Source organism: Mustela nigripes, chromosome 17 (assembly GCF_022355385.1).
Source record: "Mustela nigripes isolate SB6536 chromosome 17, MUSNIG.SB6536, whole genome shotgun sequence".
NCBI lineage: Eukaryota > Metazoa > Chordata > Mammalia > Carnivora > Mustelidae > Mustela > Mustela nigripes.
In genome coordinates, this window is record NC_081573.1 from 24,811,266 (window position 1) to 24,837,091 (window position 25,826).

Below are 25,826 nucleotides of genomic sequence, written 5' to 3' on the forward strand. Positions count from 1 at the left end.
TTTAAAACAAAGACAGTAGCAAGGGACAAAGGGCATTACGTAATGATAAAGGGAACAATCCAACAAGAAGACAGAACATTATAAGGCTTATGTACCCAAAACCGGAGCACCTAAAGACATAAAGCAAAAACTAATTGAGCTAAAGGGAGAAAATGACAGCAATGCAATAATAATAGGGAATTCTAACACTCCATATACATCAATGGATAGATCATCCAGACAGACAGAAAATCAACAAGGAAACAGTGGCTTTGAATGACACATTAGGCTAGATGGATCTAACAGGTATATAAATAGAACACTCCATCCAAAACCATCACAAACCATCACAATACTCATTTTTTAAAGTGCACATGGAACATTCTCCAGGATAGATCATATTAGACCACAAAACAAGTTTCAGTAAATTTAAGAATGAAGTAATATGATGCATCTTTTCTGACCACGACAGTATTGAACTAGAAATCAATCATAAGAAAAAATGTAGAAAAAACACAAACACATGGAGGTTAAATAACATTAAACAGTGAACGGGTCAAAGATAAAATCAAAGAGGAAATAAAAAAGTACCTGGAGACAAATGAAAATAAAAATACAATGGTCCAAAGTCTTTTGGACTCAGAAAAAGTTGTAAGAGGGATGTTTATAGCCAATATAGGCCAATATAGGATTACCTCAAGAGACAAGAAAAATCTCAAATAAACTATCTAACCTTATATCTAAGGAGCTAGAAAAAGAACAAATGAAGACAAAGCTAGTAGAAGGAAAGAAATAATAAAGAATAGAGCAGAAATAAATGAAATAGAGACTAAGAAAGCAATAGAAAAGATCAATGAAACCAAGAGATGGCTCTTTGAAGAGAAAAAGTTGATAAACCTTTAATCAGTCTCATCAAGAAAAAAAAGAGAGGACTCGAAGAAATAAAACAAGAAATGAAGGAGAAGGAAAAAAACCCCAACACTATAGAAATACAAATAATTATAAAAGAATATTATGAAAAATTATATGCCAATAATTTGGACAACTAAGAAGAAATAGAAAATGTAACAGACGAATTACTAGTAATGAAATTGAATCACTAACACAAAACTACCATCAAACAAAAGTCCAGGTGAATTTACCATACATTTAAAGAAAATTATACCTCTTTTTCTCAAACTATTCCAAAAAATAGTAAAGGAAGGAAAATTATGAATCCAACATTACTCTATTACCAAAACCAGACAAAGACACTAGAAAGGAAGAAAAGTATAGGCCAGTATCTCTGATGAACATAGATACAAAAATCCTAATGAAAATATTAGCAACTGAATTCAGCAATACATTAAAAGAAAATCATTCACCACAATCAAGTGGGATTTATTCCAGGGATGCAAGAGTAGTTCAATATTTGCAAATAATTCAATGTGATATATTACATTAACAAGAGCAAAAATAAAAACCATATGATTAACTCAATAGATGCATAAAATGCATGTGACAAAATATAAAATTCATTCATGGTAAACACTCTCAACAACGTAAAGGCCATACATGAAAACCCCACAGCTAACATCATTACTCAATGGTAAAAAAATGGAAAGCTTTTTCTCTAAGATTAGGAAGATAGGGATGTGCACTCTCAGTACTGTAAGTCAACACAGTACTGGAAGTCCTAGCTAAAACAATCAGACAAGATATAAAAGGCATCCAAATTGGTAAGGAAGAAGAAAAATGTCACTATTTGCAAATGACATTATATTACATATGAAAAACCCTAAAGATTCCGCCAAAAAACTATCAGTACTGATAAATCAAGTCAGCAAAGTTGTGGAATAAGAATTAAAATACAGAACTATGTTACATTTTATACACTAGTAATGAAGTAGCAAAAATAATTAAGAAATCAATCCCATTTACAAACGCACCAAAAGAATAAAGTACCTAGTAACAAAGTTAACCAAGGAAGGGAACGACCTATACTGTGAAAAGTGTAAGACACTGATGAAAGAAACTGAAGATGACAGAAACAAATGGAAAGATATTCCATACTCATGGACTGGAAAAATTAGTATCATTAAAATGAAAATACTACGTAAAGCAACTTAAAATTCAATGCTATCCCTATCAAAATACAAACAACATTTTTCACAGAATGAGAACAAACAATCCTAAAATATGTATGGAACCACAAAAGACCCCCCAATAGCCAAAGCAATCTTGAGAAAGAATAACAAAGCGGAAGAACAACAAAATTGGAAATCTCAGATTTCAGGACACACTAGAAAGCTATAGAAATCAAAATAGTACGGTAATGGTACATAAATAGACAGAAATCAATGGGACAGGATAGAGAATCCAGAAATGAACCCATAGCTACATGGCCAATTAATCTATGACAAAGGAGGCAAGAGTATATAATGGAAAAAAGACAGTCTTTTCAATAAATGGTATTGGAAATATCTGATAGCTACATAAAACTAAGTGAAACTGGACCACCTCCTTGCAACATATACATACAAAAAGAATAAACTCAAACTGGATTAAAGACCTAAATGTGAAACTTCAAACTATAAATCTCCTAAAAGAAAACACAAGCAGTAATCCCTTGGACATTGGCCTTAGCTACATATTTATGGATATGTCTCCACAGGTAAGTAAACAAAGGCAAACATAAACTATTGGGACTATACCAAAATAAAAAGCTTTGCACAACAACAGAAACCATCAATAAAACAAAGAGTAACCAACTGAATGGGAGAAGACATTTGCAAATGATAAATCCAGTAGGAGATTAATATCCAAAATATAGAAATAACTTACACAACTCAACACCAAATAAATAAATCATCTAATTAAAAATGGGCGAGGATCTGAATGGACATTTTCCCAAAGAAGATACCCAGATGGCCAATAGATACATGAAAAAATACTCAATATCACTATCAGGTAAATCAAAACAACAAAGAGGCATCACCTTACACCAGTCAGAAAGGCTAGTATTAAAAAAACAAGAAATAGCAAGTATTGGCAAGGATGTGTAGAAAAAGGAACCTCTGTACTACTGGTGGTAATATAAATTGGTGTAACCATGTGGAAAACAGTATGGGGGTTCCTCAAAAAATTAAAAATAGAAATACTATATGATCCATTAATTCCACTACTGGTTATCTACCCAAAGAAAACAAAAACACTAATTCAAAAAGATAAATACACCCTTGTGTTTATTACAGTATTATTACAATAGCAGATATGAAAGCAACTCAGGTGTACATGATAGATGTACAGATGAAGAGATCTGGTATACCTACACACACAAAGCAATGTTATTCATCTATAAAAAAGAATGAGATCTTGCCATTTGTGTATAGATGGACCTAGAAAGTATTATGCTAAGTCAAGTATGTCAGACAGAGAAAGACAAATACTGTAGGACTTCAGTTATATGTGGAATTTAAATGAACAAACCAAAAGAAAAACCCGAACTTTTTAATATAGAGAAGAGGAGGACCTGGGTGGTCTGTAGACTCTTAAAAAACCCCAAATATGTATGTATGTGTGTGTGTGTACAGAGTATGGTGGGGGGAGAATAAATTGGTTGCCAGAGGGGAGGTGAGTGGGAGGACAGTGAAAAGGATAAAGGGGATTAAGAGGTACAAATTCCCAGTTCTAATGTAAATAAATCAGAGATGAAAAGTACAGCACAGGGAATATATTCAATAATATTATAATAATGTACAATGACAGATGGTAACTACACTTATGGTGAGCTTTCAATAATGTATACAATTTTTGAATCTATGTTGTATACCTGAACCTAATATAACAAGGTATGTTAATTATACTTCAATAAAAACAAAAGCAGCATACTCTCTCTAATGGGGATCTGCAACTATGAAAATAATTAATTAAAATAAATAAATAAATAAATAATGAATTAAATTTTTAAAATGGCAGCTTATTTTGAAAAGAATTTATGAGATGTAAACTTAATGGGCATTCTTAATACACGACAGGTATAAGCAAACGTTTCAAATAGAGACTACTAAATTAAAGGAGAGGAGAAAAGAAATCATTTGTATAACATGAAGTAAAAAATTCTTGACTTAAAAAATATGAACTAGGAGAGAACATAAAGAATTTATATAAGAATGCGTTTGAATAAGTTTAGAGAAATCTTGTTCTCAAAGGATGAGTCACAATTTAGAAGTGAGTCACAGTTTCAAACACTGACTAAATAATATGGATATGTGGCTGAAAACCAAAAACAACTGTAGTAAGGGGAACAATCAAAATCAAAGGGAGAGCAAGGAGCTTATTTCTAGGAAATGAAGGGGCGGGGGGTAGGAGGTCGGGGTATCAGGTGGTGGGTATTATAGAGGGTACAGATTGCATGGAGCACTGGGTGTGGTGCAAAAATAATGAATACTGTTAGGCTGAAAATAAAAAATAAATAAAAAAAATACAACTATAAAAAAAAAAAGACCTCCCACTAGTACTCAGAAAATTAATGGTGAAATGGCTTTACACTAATAATAAGTAGAAATTTATCATACTTGATAGAGATATCTGAAAAGCTGTGTTGAGATATTAACATATTGAGTTTTAAAATCAAAATCACTAATCCTTGTGTTTTTTCTGAAATTCATAAGGATTATATGTTATATAATTACTGATATACATAATCGTATTTTTGAGATGGATAATTACTTGGGAAAGTGGTCAGATAAAGAAAAGTTCACCATTAACATACTGCACAATTTTATAAAACTGAAACAGTGCATACATACTAGGAGGTCATAGTTGATGGCCGTCAACAAGTATGGACACATATTTTAATAAGTAATTCAAGAGAAGTGGCGCATAGTGTTTAAGAACACAGCTTGTGAGGGGTGCCCAAGTGGGTCAATTGGTTAAGTGTTGGCTTAACCTGATTTTGGCTTAACCTGATTTCGGCTCAGGTCATGATCTCAGGGTCATGAGATGGAACCCTAGGCCGAGCCCTGTGTTGGGCTCTGTGTTGGGCATGAAGTCTACTTAAGATTTTCTCTGTCTCCTTCTCCCTTTGCCCTTTCCACACCCCTCACTCCTGCTCTCTCTCAAAAAAAGAACACAACTTATGAGACAGAGCCAAGGATCATGTCCCAGCTCTGCCACTTACTATCTCTGTGCCCTTGGATAAGTTTCTTAACTTCTCTGAACCCCTGTTACTACATCTGTCTCATGAGGATAAATAATACTGCTCACCTCAGGGAGATTTGGGAGGACTGAGATAAATGTAAAGGAGTTCCTGCTAAATAATAAGTACTGTTGAGTATTAAGAAAAAAGAAGTAAACAAACATTTGGAAAATACTAAATTCTTACATCCTTAAATGTTGCCAAGTAAAGAAACATGAAACTTTCTTATGAGTAAATTAAGAATACATTATTTTTGTGAGGTAATATGATGATAGGTACGGAAAGGTTAAGTACAGATAATGTCCATTCATCTCTGTGTGTAATAGGGAATGAAAAGAACTGACTTACTATTGTGGAACAGAATAGGAAAATGGTATTGTCTTGTGAGCTGCTATGGGCATGGATTGCTCTGGACAAAGGATAAGTAGCAAACGGCACTTTCATCCACCCATCCACTACCCATCCACCATCTACCTAACTACCAATCCACCTGTCCAATCCGTAAGTCAACTCTTTATTCCGTGAGGGTTAATCAATCACAGAAGAGCTGTCTGTGTACCTATCTACATCTAAGTAGTACATCTTTGCTTTTGATATTAATGGATGGGAATTTATACAGAATGAAAAGGCAGTATTGCAGATGGAAGAAAATGGGGTTGAAATGAGAGTCCAAGTTGTTTAAAAATGGAATAGGACATTTAAAAAAGGGGTGGCACTGGGACCTTCAAAATTTATTCGAATGCTTCTTTATTGCTCTGACTGATAGCAGGGAATTCTCCTCTAGTGTAATACACCAAAGAGGAATGAGTTTCACTGTCTTTCCTCTTTCCTAGGCTGATCTATCTAGAAGGCCTAGGAACAGGCAAGATCCTTCAACAATCACTTTCCTGGTACTGTGGCAATCAAGTAAGGAAGAGAGAAATGCCTGGTGAACATCATAGGGTAGTTATGTGGGTTGCTCCATTATCACAGATTCATTCTACTAACTGGGCAGGCTTAGAAAAACAAGTGCCCCAATTAAGTTGTGGGTTATATTAATGTAGTAAAAATACCACACATTAAATTACAAAGTAGCAATGTAATAATGTAAAAATAATTATTTTAAAGAATTCTTAAGTACTTTAAATTCAGTATCCAAAGGGTCAATTATACATTCTAATACCTTGCATCATTAAAAAAAAAAAATAAAAGAACAGTGTAGTTTTGAGAATACAGAATGTCATCAGAGGTACAGCTTTACTAAAAAAAACCCTCTACCTAGAAAGGCAAGAATTTAATATATGTACAAACCTATACATAAAGGCTTTAGGGATTTCAGGTCCTAGTTTTTTCTCATGCTGTGTATCTTAAATGAATACAGCTTTAATGCTGCTTTAAATGCTGAGTATGTATAAAATCAGGACTCTGAAGCAGCAATTTTATAATTTGTATATAAATTGCCATTTCCAATCAAAAAGCATTCAAAATATTTTATCTGAATCACATCTGGCATCCGTGACTCACCAAGATAGATGCCTCAGTCTTTGCTAGAAAGTAGAAACTCGGAGAGTAATCACTTTTGCTATGGCAACCACTGCAGTGCAATTGCCTCTGTGACATGGAATGGAACAAACTGGACTTAGAATATTCTAGGAGCCTCTAATCACCTTATGCTCCACATGGCAATGTGTAAATATACAAATGATTTTGGTTTTACAAAAAATTTATAATAGTATTGTCTTTGGTGGGATAGGGGCAGGTCAAGAGGAGGGAAACAAAGGTTCAGCAGGTTAGAGAGAAAACTGTTTAAATTGGTTGCTTTTGCTTTGATCATGTCAGAATAAAATGGCATTAGAAGGACCCAAAATATATTGAGAAGCTATGCAAATACTTCAGTTTGTTTCAATGTTAAATAATATATACTATAGATAATACACATTGTCAGAATTCAGGAATTAGAAAAACATAAATATGAGGACTAAGAACAAAAATTTATAAGGACCCAGGAGGTCTCCTGAAATCAGTACCCATCTATTTTAGAGATTCAGAACACTTTTTAGTTGAAGGACTTAACTTTAATCAAAATGAGCAAAAGTAATGTTAGATAAAAATGACACCTAGACATTCTGGTTTAGTAGGATTATGGTTAAAGATACTTAAGACATATCCTAAATTTGGGCTCAATTCTTACAAACCAATTAGTAAATAAACTAGAATGTATTTTCATTTAATTGAATTATTCATTCAAAATTGTTCATTGAGTATTTACAATGTGACTGGCACTGCTCCAGGCCTGAAATGAGCAGTAAATAAAACATACCATATATGGAGTATATTCTAGTGACAGTACATGAGTAAAATGCACAGTATGTCAGATAGTGATAAATGCCATGAAGAAAAATAAAGAAGGAAAGGAGATAGGTGTGCTGGGGGGAGGGGCAGAATTTACATACAGTGATCAGGCAAGGTCTCATGAATAGGGCGATATTTCAGCAAGACTAGAAGGTTATCAGGAAGTGGCCCATGAGAAATATCAGGAGGAAGAGCATTCTACAGAGAATTAGCAAAGGCAGAAGCTCTCAGAGAAAACTGTCTGGCCTGTTTGTAGAATACAAAGAGGCCAGTGTGGCTGGAATATGGTTATATTTACACTATTAGGAAGAAAGGTGGGGTACTTTGCAGTTACTCCTTCATTTATCCATCATCCATCTTCTAAAAGGCATTTAAACAAAGATAAACTGATACCCAACTCTGTGTCTCTCTAGAGTTTGTACCTCCCATTTGTATCTTGTTTCAGTGTCTGACAGATATCTCGAACTTAACATGCCTGAAACAGAACTATTAATTAACAGAAATCCAAATTTATTCTTCCTACTCCTCTTCTACCTTAGTGAATGTGCCTAGGTGTCGCCATCCAGACAGTTATTTAAGCCCAACACCTAAAAGTCATCCTTTCTTCTCTTCCCTCCAACATCCAATCTATCAGCAAGTTCTGTCAACTTTGTCTCCAGCACCTAAATATGACAGCTTCTCTTATCTCTTAATGGTCGCCCTGGTCCAAGTCATCATATCCTTTTGCTAAGTCTCCTTGAAGCTTTCAATTACATCTACATTAACCTAAACTCTTTACCTAGGTCCACAAGGCCCTGAAGACCTGGCCAAGTGCCAGCCTTCTTCTTGTTCCTTCAGCATTGACTTAGGTGTTATCTCTACATGGAATACTCTCCCAAGACTTCCTGTGACTTCATTGAATTCTTGGGTCAAATACGACCTCCAATCAGCCTTGGAAAACAGCCCTTCTTACTTCCTAATATAGAACTTTATTTTCACTTTCTAAAAATACCTAACTAATTTAATTCTTCTTGTCTTTCCCTTCTCAGTTGAATTTTAATTTATAAGAGCAGGGTTCTTATATGCTTCACTTGTGGTATATGCCAAGCAGGTAGAATACAGCAGTCCAAATAGAAGGCACTCAGAAAATATTTTTGAATAGATTAACATCTTGTACATCTTTGAGTATAAAACAGGAAGAAAACTGGATGGAAAAACAACTGATCACTATACAATTTTAAAAATACACTATTTAATTGAACTGATATGTCTGTATCACAAAATTCAAAGGAGAATACAAGTATTATATTTCAAATTCCTTGAATCCAGGAATTACATCTAATTTGTCCGTATTTCATATATTAAAGTATTCTGTATTTGTATCTACTTAATACATTTTGACTGGTGACGAAGGTGCTATGGTAGTACATTCAAGAGAGAGTATCTGAAACTACAAACATTTCAGGTAATTCAGTGTTAAAAAGTGTTACTTTTTGATGAAAAACAAATAAAGCTACTTAACAAAAGAGCAACCAATTTCCAAGTATAAGAAACAAACAAACAAACTCCACTATTAAGTCTCTGGAATAAAAGGCAGTCTTAAATGACTTATAATGAGACCACGCCCAGAAAACATAACACCTATAACTTTCCCCTATATAATCTCCTTTATAATAGAATTGTCATCTATTTGAAAGCATTTGATTTTTAAAATTCTTTTGTAAAAGAGAATATAAACATTCAATTCTCTATTCACATTCAGACTAAATATGAAATTTAAAATTCTGTACATGGCTCATATGACTTACTTTTATTAACAGATCAAGTACTAACAAGAAACAATTTTCATTTGACAGATTGTTATTGAATATACCTAATTCTAAAACAAGAGAAAGTATTAATGCCATGTTATTGTGAACTAAGCATTTCAGCTCTATCATGGTTAATCTGGAATTAAAATTTGAATTTTTAGCAAGCAGCACATAGACTTCATGAAATAATTTGATTTGGGGGTTTCCCTCTTTTTCTCCTTCACTTTAATAACCATCATTGATTATTTTTTGGGCCAGGCAATGGGGATACTCGGTAAGATTGGGTCTCAATCATCAGTGATACCATCTACGTTAATAATGTCCAAGGGTGACCAGGTTTTATATTTTCATCAGCCCCTTTCTTTCTTTCTTTTTTTTTTTTTTTAAGATTTTATTTATTTATGAGAGAGAGCGAGAACGAGCACAGGCAGACAGAGTGGAAGGCAAAGTCAGAGGGAGAAGCAGGCTCCCCGCGGAGCAAGGAGCCCGATGTGGGACTCGATCCCAGGACGCTGGGATCATGACCTGAGCCGAAGGCAGCTGCTTAACCAACTGAGCCACCCAGGCGTCCCAGCCCCTTTCTTTCTTATAAAATTATTTAGATGACCCGATTGACAATTCCCAGGCTTCACCAACATTCTAGGTATTTTCCCTTCACTTGAAGAATAAAGTGTGATCTTATGACGATCGGATACACATGAGTTAGCCTCAGATTTAGATACACAAATTTATGTATTATGAGATTTAAAATGATTCAATTTATAGAAAATGCTAACATTCTATTAAGCTTTCAATTCTCCCTTTAGTTTTGTAGCTACTTTTATAGATTTTATTGATTTCTACTACAACTGGCATGCAAAATTAATGTTTTCTCTAAGTCTGGTTATAATTCTATTTGATAGAAAAAAAATATACCTTATTTTTCTTTACCTTTTGGTCCTATGTAATTTAATAAAGAGATACCACCGTATTTGTAGAAATTCTATAATATGATATTCTGACACAACTCTAACATATAGTTTAAAAGCCTTAACAGTATGAGAAAACACAAAATAAGCTTTCTAGAAGTTGACTGCTTAATTATTAGAGGCATCTATGGGTTGCAGATCTCCCAAGTACCTTACTTGACACTAACCAGTAGCAGCACTATTTATGAGCTCATTCTAAGGCTCAGAGACTGCCAAAGAGTTTTACAAACAATACCTTTTAGGTCACTAGAACCCTTGTAACCTGCAAAGGCCTTTTCTTGTCATAATAACATCAGTGGTTTTGGACCACGTTTTAGTTCTTTTTCTCTTATTCCTCTGTCAAGCTATTTATATTCTCTTTTCTGGAGGGCTCATTTGGGTCTTGACTTCTTAACTCTTGGAGGATTATTAAACTTAACTTTGCTTTATTCCTGAACCTAGGTTTCCAAATGTTCCAGCTTTGTTCTTTTATTAGTGTAATTAACATATTGACTTTAAGGTATCTCTAAAGTATTCAAACCAGCTTTCTCTTCTAATTACCTTTGTCTATGAAGGAAAATAATTCCTTTAATAATTAAAATAAATTAGACAAAATAATTCCTTTAGTCATTCAGAGGCTTTTGTTTTTGTTTTTAACTCTCCAGCGTCAAACCAATCACTAAATTTACTGATTGTTTCTTTGCAATGTTTCTCACACTTGTCCTTCCAACTTATTGACAAAAGTAGTGCATACTTTTACCACTTCAGACCTGGCCTGTCTCCTGACCAGTTTCTATCCCCAGAAAACGCACTATTTTAAGATTTTAAATTTGCCTCTCTTTTTATACAAAAATCTTAGGCATATCAGAGATTTTCATAAATTTTCCCTGAATTCCTATTCTATGTCCAAGAAGCATTACCTTCTGCATATTCCATCAGATCAGAAGATTTTCATTTTCTGAAGTTAATATAAAAAGGTAATAATAAGGAGCACCTGGGTGGCTCAGTGGATTAAGCCTCTGCCTTTGGCTCAGGTCATGATCCCAGGGTCCTGGGATCAAGCCTTGCACTGGGATCTCTGCTCAGCGGGGAGCTTGCTTTCGCCCTCTCTCTGCCTACCTCTCTGCCTACTTGTGATGTCTCTCTCTGTCAAATAAAGAAATAGAAAATCTTTTAAAAAAGGTAATAATAAAAAGATGTTCAAAATTATTCTACTACTTTCCATTGCTTTCACAGAATAAAATTAACATTTGTTCATCTGCTATCATATGGTAATTCAATGTGTTCTCAGTCCATTTTTAAAGTTTTTATATTTTTACAGAAAATATCTTCAAGCCTAAGTGGTTTATTTACCAGTCACTAACCATACCCTGTTTTTATACCTCTATATATTTTTAGCCAAATCTCAGAGTTGTTTCAAAGTCCAGGCCAAAATCTCACCTTTTTTGTGTCTTCCTACCCTTTCTCAGCCTAAAGTGATTTGATTTGCTATAACACTTTGCATCTTGTCTGTGGCATTAATTCTGTATTTAACAGGGAAATATAGTCTGGTTTCACTTATGTTGTGGCAGTTGTTGCTCTAGTCTTGTGCTTTTTTCTTTTTTTAAAACATATAATGTATTATTTGCCCGAGGGGTACAGGTCTGTGAATTATCAGGCTTACACATTTCATAGCACTCACCATAGCACATACCCTCCCCACTGTCCGTAACCCAGCCACCCTATCCCTCCCTTCCCCCACCCCAGCAACCCTCAGTTTGTTACTGAGATTAAGAGTCTCTTATGGTTTGTCTCTTTTCCCGGTCTCATCTTATTTCATTTTTTCCCCTCTCAACCTGCCCTGACCCCTTGCCCCCTGCCCTGTCTCTCAAATTCCTCATATCAGAGAGATCATATGATACTTGTCCTTCTCTGATTGACTTATTTTGCTTAGCATGATGCCCTCTAGGTTCCATCCATGTCATTGCCAATGGCAAGACTTCGTTTCTTTTGATGGTTGCATAGTATTCCATTGTGTGTGTGTGTGTGTGTGTGTGTGTGTGTGTGTTTGTTTGCGTGTGCATGCGCGCGCGTGTGTGAATCACATCTTCTTTATTCCTGTGCTTTTTACAAATTTGTCTTTTGTTTTTCCAACTAGACTATACATTTCTTAAAGGCAAGGATCTTACATTAAAATCTATACTTTCTTACGTGGCATTCAGTACAGTATATGAAACATAAGAAAGGTCTAACTTTTGCATTTTGTTTGTAGGTGTTAAAGATCTTGTTAAAACTAAAGATCTATTAAAATACATGATGCTCTCTAAAGAAGTTCATCCAACTCAGAGGATAGGATCAATTGCATATGAACTTAGAAGTACTACACCAAAAAAATAAGACACTTTAGGTACATACTTTGGCTTCTTTCTTGCCATTGCTGACTATTACTCTCCCATAATTTACTTTTTCATTATTAAATTAATATATTAATCTAACCACACAACAGAAAATCTGAAAAATGTAATAAGATAACCTATTAAACTGCTTTCACACAACCATTACTACCAGTTTGACATATTTTTTAAAATTTTTTAAAGATGATTGCATTGTGTAACATATTGTTCTAATTTCTTTTTTTTAAGTTAATATGACTGAACACTTAAATGTGTTTTTTCTTCTAACAGAATCTTCATAACCATTTTTATCGGCTGTATAATATTCTATGCAGTTTTATTTAGCTGATTTCTGGAATAGTATGTCTTTGTCTTTTTTTTTTTTTTAAAGATTTTATTTATTTATTTGACAGAGAAAGACACAGTGGGAGAGGGAACACAAGCAGGGGGAGTGGGAGAAGGAGAAGCAGACTTCCTGCCAAGCCGGGTACCTGATGCGAGGCTTGATCCCAGGACTCTGGGATCATGACCTGAGCCGAAGGCAGACACTTAACGAATGAGCCACCCAGGTGCCCCTGTCTCCCTGTCTTTGTCTTATTAAGGAAATAAATACCATTATATTTAGCTTGAATAATTATCCTGGGTTTTTTTGGCAAAAGCTCCTGCTTTGTGTGATTTCAAATCACTCTACCTACCTCCCTTTGGCTAGACCAGAATAGCCTAAATATAAAGTATATATTTTTAAATCTTTAACAAAACATTTTATGTTAATAACTAAAAATTTCAACATAACTGTAAGACAACTTCTGTTTCTAGACAACGTAAGTGAGCTGGAAGCCATTAAACCCTCCTTTCTTGTACAGGATTCTTCCTGTGAACCTATTATTCAAGCATGTGCTTTTTTAATTAAAAAAAAATTTTTTTTAATGCATTGTTACCCATTTGGTAAATAGTGAATTTCTGAAATCATGCTGATTTCCTGGCCGTCAACCTCATCTCTTGGCTTGGTTCTGAGAGAGAGAGATAGAGTGAGAGAGTGAGAGAGTATGCACATGCACATGCATGTGCCTTGCACAGGGGAGTTAAGGATGGAGAGCAGGATGCAATTCACAGATGTATTCAAATGTATAGAAAATGTATATTTTGTATATATTAATATTTATAACCTTATTCAATGTCATCTGCTTTTTTGGACTCATTAGCAGTCTTGTTTTTTAATAATACCAACTAAAAATATAAGGATTTTAAAAAAGACATTGTGGGATATTCACTTAAAGCTTACCGATATATTTGAAGTGTTAACTGACATTAGGGAGATTCAAATGGTTCTAACCACATTGAGAAACCACCTTACACCAGTTACAATGACCAAAATTAGCAAGACAGGAAACAATGTGTGTTGGAGAGGATGTGGAGAAAGGGGAACCCTCTTACACTGTTGGTGGGAATGCAAGTTGATGCAGCCACTTTGGAGAACAGTATGGAGATTCCTCAAGAAATTAAAAATAGAGCTTCCCTATGACCCTGCCATTGCACTACTGGGTATTTACCCCAAAGATACAGATGTCGTGAAAAGAAGGGCCATCTGTACCCCAATGTTTCTAGCAGCAATGGCCACGGTCGCCAAACTGTGGAAAGAACCAAGATGCCCTTCAACGGACGAATGGATAAGGAAGATGTGGTCCATATACACTATGGAGCATTATGTCTCCATCAGAAAGGATGAATACCCAACTTTTGTAGCAACATGGACGGGACTGGAAGAGATTATGCTGAGTGAAATCAGTCAAGCAGAGAGAGTCAATTATCATATGGTTTCACTTATTTGTGGAGCATAGCAAATAACATGGAGGACATGGGGAGATGGAGAGGAGAAGGGAGTTGAGGGAAATTGGAAGGGGAGGTGAATCATGAGAGATTATGGACTCTGAAAAACAACCTGAAGGTTTTGAAGGGGCGGGGGGTGGGAGGTTGGGTGGGTATTAAGGAGGGCATGGATTGCATGGAGCACTGGGTGTGGTACAAAAACAATGAATACAGTTACGTTGAAAAGAAATAATTAAAAAAAAAAGTATTTGCATATGAAGATCCCCCATGCCTTAACATGAATTGATAAGCTAACATCTTGCTAGCTTCCAAGTTTTTGCAATTATAAATAAAACTTATAAACAAACAAACAAACAAAAAGTGTTTACTGATATGTTACCTAAATTCATTCAAAATAGGGGGGATATATAGCTATGTTTCTTAATGGACTGCATCCTATATTCTGTACATTTAAAAAATACTAATATATAAATGTCTATGTTTATGGTTAGAAAAATTAAAAAAAATTAAGAAAGCTACTAACAATTTTGTTAAAAACAAGGCTCTGAAAAACAATCTGAGGGTTTTGAAGGGGCAGGGGTGGGAGGTTGGGGGAACCAGGTGGTGTATTAGAGAGGGCACAGATTGCATGGAGCACTGTGTGTGGTACAAAAACAATGAATACTGTTACGCTGAAAAGAAATTAAAAAAAAAACAACAACCCCAAAACAAGTCACTTTATCATACAAAACACACAATTACAAAACAAGTAACTTCAATTCGGACTTTATTTCCTCCCAATTTGGGGATTCTTAGGCAGAGGTTAAAGGGAGGTATATGTGCCCTTTGATAATAACATAACACATATATACTTTTTTTTCTATAAAGAGACTTGTAAAAGTATTTGTCATTAATCCAGCTAATCAAGTCAGTCAGCAAATATAAAAAAATTATTTCATGTATTCTGTAACTTGACTATTAGCTTATTAAATACTATAAATCAAATACCAGAAATCTGCTCAAAATCAAAGCAATATTCAACATAATGAAACTAAAATACAGCACAACATAGAGATGTATGTTCATGTTTCCATCAAATAACACTATTATACTTGCTTTAGGTGCCTTAGGATTTATCTCGAGGACACTGAATGATGAGTTGATTTAGTCAGCTGAGCATAAAGCAGTAACAATAAACAATAAACAATAAAACCAGGTAAGCCTGATGAAAAGACTCATACAGTAATTTCTTGTGATCTTACTGTGTGCTGGACACTATGCTTTACTCACATTGTGTTATTCACTGTAGTCTTGTGAACTGGATATGAATGTCACTGTCATTTTATGAATGAGGAAACTGAGGCCTCTGGACATGATGACATGTCATCTGGATTCTGAGGAATAGGCTGAGGTGTTTATTGGCAGAATGAAGGAAAAACAGGAGGGGAGTGAGCTTCAAACTCTTAGATGGTGGTCAGCTATACTACTTTCCCACTGAATACCAAAATTCTTTTTAACAAATGGCAAATGGTGAAAGCCATATGTGTTTTAGATGTTCCTAACTGAAGTAAACTCGATTTACGGGATAGAATCTTACGGAAAACAGAGATGCATGTGTTCTCATGCAGCAAATTCCTAATAGATGTTATTCTTCTTTGGAATTAAGATGTAAATAAAAATGGTTTTATGGTGACGTAAATAAAAAGTTTCAAGAGACCAGGTTAACTCTGTTTGTTTGTTTTTTGGTTCCATAGTCCAGATATATATGAAGACTTCACAATAATTACTATTTGGTATTCTTAGAAAAGCCTCAATAGACTTCCTTGTTTTGCATGTTACTCTGGCAAAAAGGAGTCTTTGAAGTTCAAATTACACTTTAAATGTAAATGTCATAAATTGCTCCTTGTATTAAAGAATTGACCACCTACTATGCATAATACTAGAAAAGGCATCTTTAAAATCTTTAATACTCCTGAAGAGAACAAAATGATATTCAGGTATAGGAAATTAATATGACTAGGTTAGAGAGAGGGGTGGAATTTGGAAGTTGAAAAGAATCTTACCAAAGTCTGCAAATGCGGACTGTCCGACCACCATCATATTTTGAGGTTTTTCAAATATAGTACTGAGAGAGAAATTTCCATCCTGTTAATGGCAGAAAATTTTGGGTTAGACTATCATAATTTATTCATTTGTCAAGTGTGAAAGAAAGCATTTAAACTGAAGCAGGAAAATAAATAATTTAAGGTTTTTGTTGTACTGTCCAAAAATTATTCTACTTTCCTATAATACCTTTATCATTAAAAAAAAAAAAAAAAAAACTGCTGTGAGTTGATAAAGATTGCCTGGAGTGCTTTTCTGCTGTCCCTTTCAGTTGTATATCCTTTACTAAATCTTCTTTATAATTTCAGATGTAATGACTGTCTTCTACTTTCAAGTACCATGGAAACAGTAGAATATTTGGTATATTCTTTATATTTGGTAAAATAAAGAAGTATGAAAAAAATTCCTACCTTGAGGGAGCTTACAGTCCAGTTGGGAGATAAGATATGTCAGGGAAATAGAACTTCTGAAGGTAATATATATAAATGGTACAAGTAGCAAAGACACTATATTTCACAGATTTCAAAAATTTCTATTGGGCATAATTAAGAAAAAAATTTAGATTCAAATGAAATGAGAATTCCACTGATCCTTACAGAGCTAATTACTTAACAATTCCAATTTATGTATCATTGAGAAAAGGGAGTCAAGGATTAAGACCGGCAGGTGCTAGGGGTGGCTAAGCTAAATAAAAAAAGAAAACCCATTAGAGATCATTTGTTTCAGTTACTCTTTCTGAAATGGAGAGTTACACAGCTTACTTATAAAAATATGCATTTCTTTAAATTATTCTTTCTTTTCTATAATTTTAGGTGACAATACCAGAAAAATCAGCCAAACACTGAATTTGGGATCTGAAGCACTCTTTTTATCACTGACATATTTATTTACTATTTGACATACTGACAGACAGAGATCACAAGCAGGCAGAGAGGTAGGCAGAGAGGGAGAGGAGGAAGCAGGTTCGCCGCCGAGCAGAGAGCCCGATGCGGGGCTTGATTCCAGGACCCTGAGATCATGACCCGAGCTGAAGGCAGAGGCTTTAACCCACTGAGCCACCCAGCACCCTGCAAGTTAGTTTCTTAAGAAATCCCTTCTGATATTTACAAAGAAAAGCATTGCTGCATTAAAAACATGAAGACCAAATGCTTGAGGAACATGAATAATTGGGTAAGATTTGTCTTGTGGCAGACAATTTTCTAAACATTTTAACACTCTATTATCTGCATGCAGAAATATGTTTTCCCTACAATTACTAATATATCTGATAAACTTTTTGAATGATCTTTCTATAGAAATCTTATTTACACAGTGTCTTATACCTTATGAATCCCCTCCAGTCTTACTGATACCTGAAATTACATTACAGATATATCAAAGGTGCCCAAGTTCTGATTGAAGTGTCAGGTGTTTTTACATTTTAGAAAGACCATAGCACTGGGTACAGAGTGGACATAATGGTTCTAGAGATTCATTATAGAACGAATGGAAAAATCTCTTTTAAAATACTTCAGCTTCATGTGTCATAAAGTAGAATATCACCTCATTATACTGATTCAAGTGAACAAACTACTCCAGTGAAAATATGTTAAACTTAGTAAATATACCTAGAAATATTTCTGGATATAACTTTACAATGTATCTCCATCAAGAAACACTAAGTACTTCCCAGGTGATGTCCTTCCATGTCTAAGATGCCACATGAACCCTGAACCTCAATAGAAGGAAAGTAATACTTCCTTCTAACTGCTGGAGAAAGAGAATATATTCTTGGTATAGTCTAGTAGAAAGGTCACTAGACATGGAGTTAGATAACAGGGGTTCTAATCCTGCTTTCATTGGCAAGTCATATCACTTTGGGACAACCATTACTGCTCTGGGTCTGTTTCTTAACAGTTTAGTAGGGGATGATTAATGTACTATCTACTTGAGCATTCTAGAGAGGATCAGTACAATGATAGATTAGAAGTATTCTGCAAAATGTGAACTTATCAAGCTCTTACATGGTATTTTCATAATGGCAGTCCTGTGCTTTGATGAGCTGCAAGTGCTTTTATCATGGGCTTCTTGTTTTTTTTTTTCCTTTAAGATTTTATTTATCAGAGAGAGAGAGGGGGAGGTAGCGAGCACAGGCAGACAGAATGGCAGGCAGAGGCAGAGGGAGAAGCAGGCTCCCTGGTGAGCAAAGAGCCCGATGTGGGACTCGATCCCAGGACGCTGGGATCATGACCTGAGCCGAAGGCAGTTGCTTAACCAACTGAGCCATCCAGGCGTCCCGATCATGGGCTTCTTTTTGACACTAATACACTATGTTCTATCCCATTCTTTACCATGCTGTTCTTACTGGCCTTCAGTGTGTCCCTACAATCCAAAATTTGTCTTAATTCACTAGGGGTTCTGCTGCAGTTATGTCTTTTGCCTTTCCTTTTGCCTATAACCATATGAAATGACTGTACAAAGATTTAAGCGTAGAAATTTTAGAAACAGATTTCCTAGTTCAACTTCTAGGTCCACTGTTTGTTAGCATTCAGATCCGAGTAAGTTAGTTCTAATCTAAGCATCTGTTTACTTATCTTGAAAATGTATTTTTACAAAGCTTTTGTGAGGATTAGTGATAATCCATATAAAGTGCTTAGTAGAATATATGCATATATTCACTATTATCACAAGTAGGAACACTAGTAGTAATACCACTATTTCTGCTACCAAAACTACCCCCTACTATTGAAGCAGGTAACCCACTGGCATTGACAGAGGAAACTACCTGCCATTTTCTGTTTTAATGCCAGCCACAAGTGCAATGCTGTAACAAGTATCTTTTTGTAGATGACTACCTATGCTTTGGCCTGCACATGTTTTGTTGTTGTTGTTTGTTTGTTTGTTTGTTTTTAGAGAGAGAAAGAAAGGGAGAAAGGGAGGAAGGGGCAGAGGGAGAGAGAATATTAGGCAGGCTCCAATGTGGAGACTGTTGCAGGGCTCAATCTCATTACCTGAGATTCTGACCTGAGCTGAAATCAAGAGTTGTATGCTTAACTGAGCCACGCAGGTCTCCCCAGCCCATGTGTTTTAATATTTAGCGTTAAAACTCTTATATGTACAGTGTTTGGAAAAAATGACCAAGAAGCAATATCTGATGACTATTTTGTATCTACAGTTTTATTCATATACAGCAATGATTTTCAACCGGGGGTGATTCTGTTCTCTGGGGGACACTGGACAATGTCTGGAGATCTATATGACTGTCATAACTGGAGCTAGCTATTAGCACCTAAGTCAGAGATACTGACAAACAACCTACAGTGCATAGGACAGAACTCTACAATGAAGAATTATCTGGTCTCAAATGGTAATAATGCCAAGATGGAATTCTGGCATAAAGGGTGATGGGTAAAGCCCAATGACTTTGCCATTCTTGTCCTAGCTACTCCCCTTTGTGACACTTATTTAGTCTCTTCTTTGAGTTCTAGTCTTAACAATTCTTACCACCTCCTTGATATGTCTCTTATCTGAAATAATATTTTCCCTGCCTCAAATCAGGTATTTCATTCATCTTATTTGTTACTAGTCACTAATAGAAAACACAAGTTAACCATTCATTAATGGTCTTTCTCTCTAACATTTATCCTTTGTAGGCCACTTTTGATACTTTAGTCCTTTAATCATCTTTTTTCTAGGTTATAGTAAATTCTACTTAAATTATCTCTCTGCCTCTAGATTTTCCATGCAAACTTATCTGATATGGAGTAGCAAGATAACTGTAATAATGAAAGCTCTTTTCATCTCACCTTCAGTCCTAAAACATTTAAAAGTTTCTCAGTAAATACTTAAAAGGTCAAATGACTTAGTTTAGAAGTCAAGACTTCTGCTGATCTTACCTAAACCAATTCTTCTAATCTAACTTTTCAGTATCTTTTCATGCTCTGGCCCAAACCAGCCACATTCTATTCTCTGAATATGTTCTGAGTTTCCCCTGTACTTCCTTGCCCACTTTTGTCACTTGCCACTTTTTGTCACTTCCAACCATTAATATCCTGCTCATTTATACTGGCCACTTCAAATACCACATCATTCTTGAAGTCCTCCCTGATGATCCTAAGTAGACCAAATGGAAGCAATTGCTCTGTCTTTGAGCTACTTGTAGCATGAGGTTTGTATGTCTCATCAAACCAGTCGGAGTTCCCCACACTCACATCTTAGCCCTTTTGGCATATAAACTCTCTTAACTTTTCTGCCTCCTAGAGTACATTCATGGGACTGTGTGGACAACTGCATTCTAACAAGATTTGCTGATGCTCTAGTTCTAGTACCTAATAGGATTTCAAGGGTTTTTTTTGGCTAATAGTGAATACTACAAATTCTTTCCCCAATCTCTAACTGAAATAATCCTCCATTTTATAAAACCTATACTTTATCTGAAGTAATTGAGTTTACATTTCTCTTAATTTGTACCAGTGTTTTTTTTAATTGTTAACATGGGTATCTTACTGATCCAGCTGTTTTGCAGCAAGAACAACCCTTAGTCTCTATTGTCCAATAGCCAATTTATTAACTTTCTTTAAAGTCAACAATAATAAAAAGGATCAGATCTAAATCTGGTCTCTTCTTGATGATTTTTCTCCTACTACATTGCTTTACTATGTTTTATTCAGCAGGCTGCCACTACTTTCAAGATGAGACAAACCCAACTTCCTTAATATGTAACAACAGAGAGTTAGACAATCAGGAAAACAGAGGAATATTTTTCGAATGAAAGACCAAAACAAAACCACAGCAAAAAAGCTAAATGAATTAAGATAAGCAGTACACATAAAAAATTCAAAGTAATGATCACAAAGCTATTTAGTGGACTTGAGAAAAGAGTGTAGAATTTCAGTGAGACAAGAGATTGAAACTATACAATGAAACCATTTAAAGAGAATGAACTCAATAACAAATTAAAAATGTACTAGAGGGAATCAGTAGAAGATTAGAAAAGGGAGGAGAATGGGTTAGCAACCTGGAAGACAGAGTAATGGAACGCAACCAATGGAAAGCAAAGAAAAAAAAGAATAATAAAAATGGAAGTAGACTTAGGGAACTCAGTGATATAATCAACTGTAATAACATTTGCATTATAGGGATCCCAGAAGGAGAAGAAACAAAGGGGCAGAAAATTTGTTTGAAGAAGTAACAGCTGACAACATCTTTAATTCAGGGAAGAAAACAGACATCCAGATCCAGGACACACAGAGACGCCCAAACAAAATCAATGAAAAGAAGTCCACACCATGGCACATAATTAAAATGGCAAGAAGTACTGATAAGGAGAGAATTTTAAAAGCAGCAAGAGAAAAAACAAACAAACAAACAAACAAAAAATGAAAAACCTAAACCAGTTACATTCAAGGGAAACCACATAAGGCTATCAGCTGATTTTTCAGCAGAAATTTTATAGGTCAGAAGGGGGTGAAATGATATATTCAAAGTACTGAAAGGAAAAACATGCAACCAAGAATATTCTACCCAACAAGGTTATCATTCAGAAGACAAAAGAGATAAAAAGTTTCCTAGACAAACAAAAGTTAAAGGAGTTCATCACCACTAACCCAGCCTTCCAAGAAATGCTAAAAGGGAATTCTATGAGTGGAGAGAAATTAGAAGTAAAAAAATTATGAGAATAAAGATTTCACAAGTAAATACAAATATAATAAAAGCACTAGATTAATAACTTAAAACAGCAGTACAAAGGTTAAAGGAAAAAAGCAGCAAAATCTATTATATTTATAAAGACCAGTCAAAGGATTCATAAAATAAAAGGATGTAATATATGATATCATACACAGAAAACATGGGGTGGGTTTCAGAGTAAAAATGTAGTGTTTTTAGAATGGGTTCAAACTTAAGTGACCATCAACTTAATACAGGTTATTGTATGCATAAGATTTTATATATGAACCTAATGATAATCATATAACCAAAAATTTGTAATTGAGATACAAAAAATAAAGAGGAAGTAATCTAAGCATATCACTAAAAAACCCATCAAATCACAAAGGATGACAAGAAAAGAAGAGAGAAGAAAAACAACAACAACCAAAAAACATGTAAAAAAATGGCAGTAAGTATGTGCCTATCAATAATTATACTGAATGTAAATGATCTGACTGAATATTTCAAATAAAAGACAAAGGGTGACAGAATGGATACAAAGGCAAGATGCGGGGGAGGAGTCAAGATGGCGGAGAAGTAGCAGGCCGAGACTGCTTCAGCTAGCCGGAGATCAGCTAGATAGCTTATCTAAAGATTGCAAACACTGCCTACTTGTGATGTCTCTATGTCAAATAAATAAAGATTGCAAACACCTGAAAATCCATCGGCAGATCGAAGAGAAGAAGAACAGCAATACTGGAAACAGAAAAACAACCACTTTCTGAAAGGTAGGACCGGCGGAGAAGTGAAGCCAAAGCAACGGGAAGATCGACCCCGGGGATAGGGGCTGGCTCCTGGCAAGCGCGGAGCAACGGCACACAAAATCAGGACTTTTAAAGTCTGTTCCGCTGAGGGACATCGCTCCAGAGGCTAAACCGGGGGGAAGCCCACGTGGGGTCAGCGTGGCCTCAGGTCCCGCAGGGTCACAGAAGGATCAGGGGTGTCTGAGTGTGGCAGAGCTTGCGGGTATTGGAACGGGAAAGCCGGCTACAGAGACAGAGCCGACAGTAAGCTCGCAGCTCGGGGTTACCTTGAAATGGTCGTAGGCTCGGTGAGCTCGGACCGCGGCCGGAGGTCAGGCAGACGGGAGTAACTGGGCGCTGTTCTCTGAGGGCGCACTGAGGAGTGTGGCCCTGGGCTCTCGGCTCCTCTGGGCCGGAGACCAGGAGGCTGCCATTTGTATTCCCGTCCTCCGGAACTCTACGGAAAGCGCTCAGGGAACAAAAGCTCCTGAAAGCAAACCTGAGCGGATTACTCACCCCGGCCCCAGTAAGGGCGGTGCAATTCCGCCTGGGGCAAAGACACTTGAGAATCACTACACCAGGCCCCTCCCCCAGAAGATCAACAAGAAATCCAGCAGAGACCAAGTTCACCTACTAAGGAGTGCGGTTTGAATACCAAGGAGAGCAGCAGAATTGCAGAGGAGGAGAAAGCAAAGCACGGAACACATGGCTTTTTCCCTGTGATTTTTTTTTAGTCTTGCAGTTAATTTAATTTTTTTCATTTTCATTTTTTATTTTTTTTCTCGCCTTCTGGTAAATTTTTTTTTAACTTTTACCTTTTTCTTTTTTAATGTTTTTAAACTAGTTTATCTAATATATATATTTTTTCTTTTTTATATTTTTCTTATTTGTTTTCTTTTTTTAAATTCTTTTCTTTTTTTTTTCTTTCTTTTTTTTTCTTTCTTCCTTTTTGAACCTCTTTTTATCCCCTTTCTCTCCCCTCACGATTTGGGATCTCTTCTAATTTGGCTAAAGCATATTTTCCTGGGGTTGTTGCCACCCTTTTAGTATTTTACTTGCTCCTTCATATACACTTATCTGGACAAAATGACAAGACGGAAAAATTCAACACAAAAAAAAGAACAAGAGGCAGTACCGAAGGCTAGGGACCTAATCAATACAGACATTGGTAATATGTCAGATCTAGAGTTCAGAATGACAATTCTCAAGGTTCTAGCCGGGCTCGAAAAAGGCATGGAAGATATCAGAGAAACCCTGTCGAGATATATAAAAGCCCTTTCTGGAGAAATAAAAGAACTAAAATCTAACAAAGTTGAAATTAAAAAAAAAGCTATTAATGAGGTGCAATCAAAAATGGAGGCTCTCACTGCTAGGATAAATGAGGCAGAAGAAAGAATTAGTGATATAGAAGACCAAATGACAGAGAATAAAGAAGCTGAGCAAAAGAGGGACAAACAGCTACTGGACCACGAGGGGAGAATTCGAGAGATAAGTGACACCATAAGACGAAACAACATTAGAATAATTGGGATTCCAGAAATAGAAGAGAGAGGGGAGCAGAAGGTATACTGGAGAGAATTATTGGGGAGAATTTCCCCAATATGGCAAAGGGAACGAGCATCAAAATTCAGGAGATTCAGAGAACGCCCCTCAAAATCAATAAGAATAGGCCCACACCCCGTCACCTAATAGTAAAATTTACAAGTCTCAGTGACAACGAGAAAATCCTGAAAGCAGCCCGGGAAAAGAAGTCTGTAACATACAATGGTAAAAATATTAGATTGGCAGCTGACTTATCCACAGAGACCTGGCAGGCCAGAAAGAGCTGGCATGATATTTTCAGAGCACTAAACGAGAAAAACATGCAGCCAAGAATACTATATCCAGCTAGGCTATCATTGAAAATAGAAGGAGAGATTAAAAGCTTCCAGGACAAACAACAACTGAAAGAATTTGCAAATACCAAACCAGCTCTACAGGAAATATTGAAAGGGGTCCTCTAAGCAAAGAGAGAGCCTACAAGTGGTAGATCAGAAAGGAACAGAGACCATATACAGTAACAGTCACCTTACAGGCAATACAATGGCACTAAATTCATATCTCTCAATAGTTACCCTGAATGTGAATGGGCTAAATGCCCCTGTCAAAAGACGCAGGGTATCAGAATGGATAAAAAAACAAAACCCATCTATATGTTGCCTCCAAGAAACACATTTTAAGCCCGAAGACACCTCCAGATTTAAAGTGAGGGGGTGGAAAAGAATTTACCATGCTAATGGACATTAGAAGAAAGCAGGAGTGGCAATCCTTATATCAGATCAATTAGATTTTAAGCCAAAGACTATAATAAGAGATGAGGAAGGACACTATATCATACTCAAAGGGTCTGTCCAACAAGAAGATTTAACAATTTTAAATATCTATGCCCCCAATGTGGGAGCAGCCAACTATATAAACCAATTAATAACAAAATCAAAGAAACACATCAACAATAATACAGTAATAGTAGGGGACTTTAACACTCCCCTCACTGAAATGGACAGGTCATCCAAGCAAAAGATCAGCAAGGAAATAAAGGCCTTAAATGACACACTGGACCAGATGGACATCACAGATATATTCAGAATATTTCATCCCAAAGCAACAGAATACACATTCTTCTCTAGTGCACATGGAACATTCTCCAGAATAGATCACATCCTCGGTCCTAAATCAGGACTCAACCGGTATCAAAAGATTGGGATCATTCCCTGCATATTTTCAGACCACAATGCTCTAAAGCTAGAACTCAACCACAAAAGGAAGTTTGGAAAGAACCCAAATACATGGAGACTAAACAGTATCCTTCTAAAGAATGAATGGGTCAACCGGGAAATTAAAGAAGAATT

At 35.7% G+C, this 25,826-nt stretch overlaps 1 protein-coding gene across 1 annotated transcript in view; it reads right to left on the reverse strand.

The window, feature by feature from the left end:
* ITFG1 (integrin alpha FG-GAP repeat containing 1) overlaps positions 1-25,826 on the reverse strand; it is a 310,112-nt gene that overhangs the window by 175,206 nt on the left and 109,080 nt on the right. The window contains exon 8 of the mRNA XM_059383282.1: positions 16,468-16,549. Coding sequence (XP_059239265.1) covers positions 16,468-16,549 — 82 coding nt within the window. The remainder of the gene's footprint in view (positions 1-16,467; positions 16,550-25,826) is intronic.